General features: G+C 38.8%; 1 protein-coding gene across 1 annotated transcript; it reads left to right on the top strand.

Annotated features, from left to right (window-relative positions):
- The first annotated feature begins 5,863 nt into the window (after positions 1-5,863).
- LOC122397250 (glutaredoxin-related protein 5, mitochondrial) lies at positions 5,864-10,065 on the top strand. Its single transcript, XM_043396295.1, has 4 exons — positions 5,864-6,097; positions 8,680-8,930; positions 9,223-9,364; positions 9,804-10,065. Exons 2-4 carry the CDS (start codon positions 8,856-8,858, stop codon positions 9,971-9,973), a joined length of 387 nt encoding a protein of 128 aa, XP_043252230.1. The 5' UTR covers positions 5,864-6,097; positions 8,680-8,855; the 3' UTR covers positions 9,974-10,065.
- Positions 10,066-10,170: the final 105 nt, after the last annotated feature.

The raw sequence follows: 10,170 nt of genomic DNA, 5'->3' as shown, positions 1-10,170 counted from the left end.
AGCGGACCAGCTCGCGTGCATACGTGGCGGTACTCGAACCGCGACTGATTTCCCCTATCACTCCGTACTCAGCTGCCACCCACGAACCTCCCTCCATAGCCCATCGGCAGCCTCCCCCCCCCCTGCCTCTCGCGTCCGCCCCTTCGCCACGCGAACCAAGCTTGCTCGTTCCAAGCAACGGTAGAACGTCTGACCCTCCCCTCGCCGCCTATCCGCACCCCTTTCACTCTATCCGTGCTTTCTCCGTCTCTGTCCTCCTTCGTGGCGCTCCGTACGCTCTCTTCTGCTCTCTGCCAGTGTACAAGGTGCGGCGAAAATCGTGGTTTGAAGAAAGACAGGGTGATTCTACCGGACGTAATAAGACGAAAGCATACTGTTTCGACATTTAATACTATTTCTATCAAAACACACCTTTTAAAATCTACACTGAAAATTACTTTCTAAGGTCAATCTTACGTTTCGTATGTAAATTCATTTGTAAATTAGAATCCAGTAACGAATTTTTCAAATCGACAAAAGCTAGTTTAAAAACAGGCTTAAAATTTTTATTCGTTGCTCGCAAACAAAATTTGCCCCGTTCTAATAAAGGCACATTAACGTGGACAGGTTCGTTAATAGGAACCACTGCCCTGGCGCAGGTTAGACCAATATGCATCGGATACCACTATCAGAGTCAACGAAGAGTATTGGTCTCATCGCCGAACGTATACGCGTCTCTTCGTCTCTCGTTTCTCTCTTGTACTTTGTAGTCTGCGACCGTTAATGCAGAGAGAACTTCGCGAGGCACTCGTGAATCCTCTTCCACTCTCTATTTCAGTTCCTCTGTCAGCCTCCGCGTTCCTTCTCATTCTATTTCGACGTCCGTCTCCCTCTGACCGTTTCCTCTCCCACTTCGTTCCCAAGCTTGATCTAGCGTCTCGTTCTCGCCGGCGCAGTTCTCGTCCTCCGTCCTTTGCGGAGAAGACTCCATCGTCGTTCCCGTATTCTCCGGGTTATGGCTAGCCCGGGTTACTGGTAACCGGCCAGTAAACGCAAAGTTATGCGTCTCCCGGTTTTAACCCGCTACTTTTTAGCGTGGTTCCTTAGAAACGAGACAGATGTAACAGATTCTGTCTTCTGGGTGATATTGTGGAGCGTCGAGCAGCTGCCGATGGCTGAATTTATCGCGACCGATTCTTTTTGCCTTTCGTTTCGACCTTTCTGCGACCGAGACGGTCGAACGTTCTTTATCCGTCGCTAGCGCCGGAGATTGGTCAGAACGAACCAGAATATACAGTTATCGAAAAAAGTGTCATTACGTTGCAATACGTTCGGTTTAAACAATAATAATTTTTATTATAAAAGGCTAATGGATACAAAAGGAACGTAATCGAAAAAAGTGGTGTATCAAAATCTTTTCTTAATATTCGGTCATTTTCTTAAATCATGATTTTTTTATTTTTCGTGCGAGGGAGGGGACAATCACACTAATACAGTGTAATGATTTAATTCTTTCATCTGTTTCCTATCTTTGGAGCGGCGCCAATCGTGTCGATGGTAAAAACATCTTTGCTTGGACAGCGGATGCTTCACAGCTTGGAACGCCTAAAATACTTATTGCAATTCATTAAACAAATTCAAACATACGTGCGCTAATAGAAAAATTCAGTATATCTACAGAAATTCACATTTGAATACTAATATCCTTCATTGTTGCAAAAAATATTTCGATACATTTTCCTTGGTTTTTAAGAAGCTGTACTTAGCGTCATATTTTTTACCCAAATTTATGATCAACACGCGAACAAGCTAGCGAGAACCGATTGCAAGGCCAAACAATTGAAACAAATGCTGCAAACATGTGCTTTAATAGTGTTCGTAAGTATGTGCCTGCAACAATGTCACGGAGTTAAAGTGTTATCTATAATAAAAAAAACTATACACATAAGCGATACAAGCAGGGAATAGTGGTGTATACCTCGAGCATATAAGAAATACAATGGAAGAAATTAGAAAAATTTTGTGCAATACGCCAATATTTTTTTTACTCACCGTAGGGGTGGGTTATTAACGCATGAGCGGATGCGTGGAATACAGGGCGTTTGATTATATTACCCTACACCAGTTTCGTAAATTTTATTAACCATGTAACAGTTAAGGGTTAAGGTCGCGCGCAGGTGTCGGTTCTTGGAACGCGTGTCGCGTGCTCTCTAGCATACGGCCCTGATGGCTCGCGCGCCTCGTCATTTGTCCTCGCCCCCCTCGCCGCCCCCGCCCCTTAGGATACCGTCCCGCCGCTCGCCAAGCCACTCGATTTTCTTCCCTCTTCCCCCACCCCCACCACAGCAGGTCTCCTGTCTCTCTTTCTCCGTTCAACGCGTCGCGTGGCACTCTCTCCCTTCCACTCTCTCTTTCGCCCCACTATTCTCCCTATCGGTGTCTTCCTCTCTCCTCTTGCCAATTCCTCCATCCCGTTCACGTTATTCGATTACGTTTCTTTCGCTCTCCGACGTCGAAACCGTCTACTCGTCTCTCTTTCGCATTGTTTTCTCCGTTTACATCTGCAACTGTTTTCATTTTTTATTTTTCCAGTGGAAGTTTAACGTCGCATCGACATCCAGGTCATTAAAGACTGGAGTATTTTGCGTTTAGCGTTTAGATTTTGTACAAGAGAATCTGATAGGTGTTTACTGTGATGAAAAAACAAATGAGAAAATATGTATATTCGTGGGTAATGGTTTGCCCTGAGACGAGGCATTACTTTTCCTTTATATTCGGGTCGTTGATAGGGATCGGTTGATCAAAGTTCTTAATTACATTGTAAATTTTTGTCGTGTATGCGTGGACTATGTTCGATTCTATTCATTTATGTTATTTCTTATGCGTGTTTATGTATAAATTTTGTTATTCCTTCGGTCGTTAGTTATTTTCGATTGTTTCACGCAGGTCGAGAGATCGATTCATTGTCTCGTAATCGCAATAACGCGACATTTAACTCCGCGTAAACCGAGAGGCCTGTAATTATTTTTAGACACGAGCGACGCGTCGGGAAGTTGACTCTTGGTAATTTTCGATACAGCGTCCTAACGACCACGCGATATCGAGTATCGATAAAACTATTTTGAATAAACCGAGTACGAATACGTCACAATACGTTCCCATGCATCGCTTTAATCTTACTGTAACATTTTGAGAGCGGATGTTACGTATACATAACAGATACAAAACCTAAAAAAAGTAACTATTATAGAATCTGTATCAGAGATATAGTCCGAAAATTAGGTTCTTCGTAACTATTTCAAGAATTTAAGCTTACATAAATTGTAACAGTTTTCAAGCTGTAACGTAAAAATAGATATGCGTTCGTCGAACATAGAAAATCGAGCAACAGCTTCTCGCGACTGAAACGAAAACACAACGAGGAGTTTGATTTTAATTCTCCGGTTGCGACAATTGCTCCATCCTCCCCTAACAGTTTAAATTCATCACGACCCGGTTGTATAAAGAAACGCTCGTCCGCTGTTCGTTCGCGTCTTTATCGGTTCTTATCGCAGATTCGATATGGGCCACAATGAACGTCGGCACGATAATTTTTTCTCGTGTTTCTGGCCGACGCACGTTGCCGTTCACTGCGTACGCGCCAGAACGGCCGGCCGACCGGTCTGTCTTTTTCTGTTTCGTTCCTGTTCGACCTCGAGAGGAATCGGCGTAAGGTTTCTCCCTCCTCGTCGCACGTGCCGCGATACGTGTATACGCGCTCTCCGTTCGCAAATCGTTTTCTCCTCGTCGTTCTCGGTAGCAAGTTCCTTTTCCCTCCAGCGTTTTGTTCTCCGTCACAGATGCTCGCCAGTGCCGACAACCTCCCCCACTCGGGGGACCCGCCACGCGAGGATAATCGAGACGATCTGACGAACGCCTATGCCTTACCTTCTGTTTGGTAGAAATCATTTTCGTAACGCTACGGGATCCCCGAAATTGCGAAATATAATTTTTTACCACGTTGAAAACCCCCTTGAAATTTTAATTGCAGATTCTTATGCCCATAGACCAAGTTTTAGGGTGGTTATAAGACACCCTGAGTTTTTCTCGCAAATCTCGAAAACAGGAATTTCTTAATTTTTCCGAAAATTTACGGATTTTATCGCACTAATTTTTGTACGAATAGGGATTTATTTAAATTTATCTATTTAGTGTTAAAGAGTGTTATTTCAGTTGTACAGAAGTGTAGGAGCAAGAGTGAGAGAATTTTTCCGTTAAATAATATTTTCAGACACTCGATACACGTTAGAATTTTGTTATTACCTGAGTATTCCGGGAGTTTCGAGTTTCCTGCGAACAGGAAACCGTATCATTTAGCGTCACTGCCCCACGAGTGAAAATGCATTAACTGGCAGTAGCGGCCAACACTGCGGCAAAGTGAAACCCCTCGTCACGGTGTAGTCAGCGTTAAAGCGAACCGCGCAAAATAGTGCTACAATCGCACGACCCGAACATTGTAGTCCCGGTTATACGTTCCTTTCCGGTTTGTCCCTTCATTCACTTTACGACTGACCTTCGTGGATCCCTTAACCTTACCGTTTATTAAACTCAATGTCCGTGTGGTAGTTTTTTGCCTCGTTGTAGAACGCTCAACGTATCGCGGAGAAAACTAACCTAAACGCAAGGCCGCGTTACAAGATCATACGCAATTATTGCGTGTATCTAAATGATTCTCATAATTTCTACTTTACCGATTGAGTGAGAACGTACATACTTTGGGGCACCCTGCGTTAACAAATTACTTTGAAATTCATCGTGTAATCTTATAACTTGAACCAATAAGACTGGATATCTGTTGTTTCTTGCGCAATAGGAGAGAAAAGTATACGTATTACGTCCGTTGGAAGGTCGTCTCTGTGTTAGGCTACTGCGAGAATTCTATCCAGTATTCTGAAACCAAGCAATTACGACGGAATAAATAAAAATATCCATTCGACGTTGTTCTTTTGATGACGTACATTTTTGTAACATTATCTCTGACGCTTTGTAAACGATTACGTGAAGAGGCAGTTTTAATTCCAGCGTTTGCCACCAGAGGACATTCCAACAGGTCCTATTCACGAAAGTTTTCGCCCCTCCATCGATTACATTATACAAATATGTAGATCCTTTGTGCAACCACTTTGATGCTCGGCATTTAAGGCACGGTCTGCTTTATCTCAAGCTGTATCTATTCTATTCGTAATGTAAATAAAGAATCCAAAAGCAACAAGTTATCGAGCTTAACGTAAACGTCTATCTTTTGTTTATTGCTAATACATTCTAGCGGGCCGTTCACACAACGAAAAATACATAAATGAAGACGATATTTTGTGGGACAAAGTTATTTTCTTAGATGAAAGCAATGGATTGTATTGTAATAAAAATAAGTAATTTTGTAATATCATTTGCAGCGAATAATTAAGACGTGAAAATGTTTGACTGATGGATTAGATGGCGAGGTCAGTATACATAATGTAGTTTCCTCTTTTCCATCTCCTTTCAGTCTCCATGAATATATCGAATCAAATATTCAGCCGTTATTCATACGTTGAGTTTTAGCCGCAAGGTTCGACGGGCGAAAGCGAATTCCCGCGTTTCCGCTCTAATGCGAATATTTTTTCAACATTTTACCTGTTGCTATTTTCGTGGCTTTCGTCCACGACCTATCGCAAGGACTTCGTCCGTGAAGTGTGCGCCGCGATGCGTATAACGGACGAACTTTAAAGTCTCGTGGGCGTTCTAACGTAGGTTCACGGGGCTGAGTTTCCATGGCGATCGAGCGCTGTGACCACGATTTCGACGTGATGTCATAGGTTCGGAAAAGACGTCCACGTGCCGCGTACGTGTTGTGTCGGTTAACTAGTTTTTTTTTCACCGTAATAACAATTCCCCGTTACGTCATAGGGAAAATACAGTCATCCGGGTTTAAACCGTAGTCGTATCCCGACCAGAAAAGCTCGTAACAACTTTATATCAATAATCCACGAATAAAATCTACGATCGGAAATGAAGCGGGATATTAACGTCGCGTGATCGAAACAACTGACGAATTTTGACTAACCTGTTTAGGGATGGCTAATAAATGAAGACGGAAATCGTAAGTAAAATAACCTAGAATTAAATACACTTAACACGGGATTAAAAACGCCGTTCGAAATTAAAAATTGAAAAAACATTTCGTTCTTTTTTTTTATTCTAACCTGGATTCGTTCGTGGTAGTAATTATTCGAAACAAAGAAGTTATTCTATTATTTCTTTGTGTCAAATACAGACGAAGAAATAATCAGATTAAGAGTTGTAGAAATTTGTTTCGCGACAAGACATTCGTCGCGAATTTCTTCGATAATGGCCAGCTCAAATAATTTTTCGGTGTACTTTCGGCCGCGCGGTTACAGTATCGACATAGATAAGATAAGTTTTTAGTATTTATGGATATTCATGTAATCGTGTTACTAGAAAGGAACGGAAGGCTATGCATCAAACGTTTTTTACGACGATAATCGTTGTCGAAAGAATTTAACCTGTAAACTCGTGAAACAAATTTTCACGTAAACATTTAATACGCACAACTATTCAAACATTTAGTATTTTTATATTTCCATATTCTAATTTATCTATATACAGTGTATTCGGCCGCCCTTGGGAAAAATTTTAATGAGGGATTCTAGAGGCCAAAATAAGACGAAAAACAAGAATACCAATTTGTTGATGGAGGCTTCGTTGAAAAGTTATTAACAATTAAATTAAAAAATTTCAAATCGTTCTGGAAAAATTATTTTCAGTTGTGGGGGCCAATTACAATCATTTTTGGTGAATACACACACCTTCGAAATCCTATCCACTTTCGAGCAAAAAAATGGGGTAGGTGCTGAAATTTTTCGGCGAAAAGAAAAATTTTCAAATCGTTTTAAAAAAATTATTTTCGGTTGCGGGGGTCAATTACAATCATTTTTGGTCATTACACATAACCCCAAAATCCTGCGCACTTTCGAGAAAAAAATTCATTACCGAAAATCTAATCAGGTGCCTAAAGTTAACAAAAAAAAAGAATTTCAAATCGTTCTGGAAAAATTATTTTCAGTTGCAGGGGTCAATTACAATCATTTTTTAACGTATTTAAACGTTTATTTGAGAATTATCGTAGCTAAGGCTTCTACGTTTACGTGTAGATCACGAAAGTAGGCCAACTACGTAGATCGAATTTTGAAATGGCTGCGGTGAAACGCGATTCAACCGTTCTTCCTTCTCCGAACCTCTCGAAGTACTAATTTTCTTGGAAGGACATTTCCATTGGTTAATAGTATTTCCTCCTCGTTAATAAATGCAACGAAGTTGTTTCATAATATTGACGCTACGAAACGATGCTTCGGAAATAGTAGGCTCAGCTTCAGAGATATTAAAGTTTAATAATTGTAGTTGAAAAGAATCTGTACGTTTGTGATTTCCCTATAACTCGTGCTATTTTTGTTCGATTCAATATATGTATAGTAAGTGATCAAATAAATATGATAGGGTGCCAAAATACTTAGGTACTGCCCTGGTTATAGGATAAATTTGGTGTAGCCTGTATAAGAGTAATTTGTTATCGTTCACAATAATTACGTAATTATATTGTGTAGTAGTTATACAAATGAGTGCGTGTGTGATGTTTTAACAAGAATTTAAATTAAGCAGCGTTAAGAGGATAAGAAAAATTGCAGTGACAGTTCCTTGAGTGACTACAATCATCAGGGGCCTATGAATCACGATCGGTTGCTTTCTACCGAAAGTTATCGATTACCGTTTGTGTATACATATTTGTATACAGTATAATAATATTCAATAATTTTGACGTCTAAAACAGGTTCTGTTCTATATGTCTTATCGATGAATTCACTAGTCGTCGTGCAATTCTTTTTTTCTTGTTTGTATTACTTATTCCAAAATGGCACAGATTCGCCATTCCTGCAGCCATCTAGTGGCCAGACCTGTAAATTAAACCGTGCATTGGAAATTTGTGGGTATGCAGAATATCCAACAAAAAATTAGATTGTTCATTTAATGGAATCGATATGTACTAATAATTCGAACAAATTTGATAAATTTAGGAAAAGGTTACAAATTATTTAAAACCATGTATTCACGTCAAAACACAAAATACCGATATTCTTTTCTGTTGCATCAAAATAACTTTTATTTAAATGGTGGCGTGGAAATATTGGTTTTACGTCATATCAGTTTACGAAAATACTGGTACATATACCTATACAAAACGCTTTTTCTCGTATGGTTTATTTTCCCTGTATAATTTGTACAAATTTGAATAAATTTATCGCATCTTAGAACAAAGAGTTATTTTATGTTCTACATTGAGTTCGTTCACAAAAGGAATTGATATTAGTTACTGTTTGTATGCATTTTATAATATTATGTATTTACTATGTAGTACAAGACAATAACAGCAAAGGTAGGTCAACTTCGTACCGAACCTTAGTAAAGTCTTTCTATCTGGTATATGTGTTATTTGATTTAGATAAAATGTGTTGTACATTCTAGTAATATGGAATCAATTTAATGTACATCAAGTTACTGTCGTTGAAGGTTAAAATAGTTAAAAGACTAACTGAGAGTGTGTATAAACAAGAGCAGCAGTTTTGCATAATGTTTTAGAATAATTTTAGTTCTTAATATCGTTACCAGATGACGACAGCAACGCATTTGTCAGTCAGTGTATCAAAAAACCAAGATGGCGACGCGGATAACAGACTGCTATCCTCGATCGATTCGTTGACCGGGTAACCTATCGTGTCGTGTTTTTTTCTTGCAAAAAGAAGTTCAAATTTTGATTGTCAGTTCCTAGAGACAGTGGAAAAGAAATGATTTCGTTTAGATTTTACAATGGAATCAGGAATCTCTCCACGAAGTTTGATGACATTGCTAACCTCGTTAAGGTAAGTAAATACGTTATAGTTCATTCATTCAATATTACATGAATAAAGTGTTCTTCGAAAAATGATTATTTTTTCGTTCTTTGCATCGGTTCAATTAGGGACAGGATGGGTTCAAAATATAAATATATTCAAATATGCTCAACTTAAGATTATTATTATATACTACTTAAATTAAGTCGAACAAATTTCATTCTCTTGCACAAACACTTTTGTGGGCCATAGTATAAAGTTAGTATTAGGTGTCTTAACCATTTAACAATTATATAATGACTGTTAATTGCTCTTGTTGCAGAAGAATAAAGTAGTTGTGTTTATGAAGGGTGTCCCTGATGCGCCTAAATGTGGTTTCAGCAACGGAGTTGTGCAGATATTAAAGATGCATGATGTTAAATATGATGCCCATGACGTCTTACAGGATGAAGTACTCAGGCAAGGTTAGCTTTCATTAAAAAAAAAATAAACATAGAAATTCATAGGCTAAGTATAACAATGCATGTAGTATAAATAATTTTTTAATATTAGTAAAAAATCAGGCAATTATATTTTCCAATGCCTTGAACTTACAGTGGCAAGCGTACAAATAAGGAAAAACTTTGATGAAATATAATACTAGGTTATGAATTTCTTTTTTTCTCTTCGCATGTGGTGAAGGTATGATCTTTAATCTCTGTTAGACAGACTGTCTACAAATTTACTTGTAAAAGTATTTTATTTTATGCTGCAAATATCTCAATTTTTACACGTTGTACGTTATGTAGTTTGTAATTTTTATTTCCATTGACTTTTAAATGTTCCAATGCTCGATGGACAACGTTAATTGAAATTTTAAGACGACTAAAATTTCACGAAGCTTAAATTTCCTTTTTTATCTAGGTATCAAGGATTATTCTAACTGGCCCACGATACCCCAGGTGTATATAAACGGTGAATTTGTGGGCGGATGCGACATACTGTTCGAAATGCACAAAAACGGAGAGCTCGTAGAGGAATTGAAGAAAGCTGGAATTACGAGCGCCCTTTTAGAAAAAGACGAATCGAAATAGAAATCGACCGATTAAGTGTTTACGCCTAAGAGTTTAGTTTATTTATAATCTTGTAAATAAAGCGATTGTTTGTTGATGGTTGTCTTTTGTTACAATAAAACTTTCGAGCGTGTATTATATTATCGATGCACGTGTAGTATATTTTACTGAATTACAGTAAAAGGAGAAGGTAAAGCAAACCTTGCTTAGTATAAAAG

The sequence above is a fragment of the Colletes gigas genome, unplaced genomic scaffold (assembly GCF_013123115.1).
Source record: "Colletes gigas isolate AHSC1104 unplaced genomic scaffold, ASM1312311v1 Colletes_gigas_Sc00009, whole genome shotgun sequence".
Classification (NCBI taxonomy): domain Eukaryota; kingdom Metazoa; phylum Arthropoda; class Insecta; order Hymenoptera; family Colletidae; genus Colletes; species Colletes gigas.
This window is presented reverse-complemented; position numbering and strand designations above follow the sequence as displayed.

What these genes read in the sequence shown, in the direction of transcription:
- LOC122397250 (XM_043396295.1), top strand. Translation starts at nt 8,856, where the DNA reads ATGATTTCGTTTAGATTTTACAATGGAATCAGGAATCTCTCCACGAAG. An exon ending in ACATTGCTAACCTCGTTAAG is followed by an intron (nt 8,931 to 9,222) that starts GTAAGTAAATAC and finishes CTCTTGTTGCAG; the next exon opens with AAGAATAAAGTAGTTGTGTT. An exon ending in GGATGAAGTACTCAGGCAAG is followed by an intron (nt 9,365 to 9,803) that starts GTTAGCTTTCAT and finishes TTTTTTATCTAG; the next exon opens with GTATCAAGGATTATTCTAAC.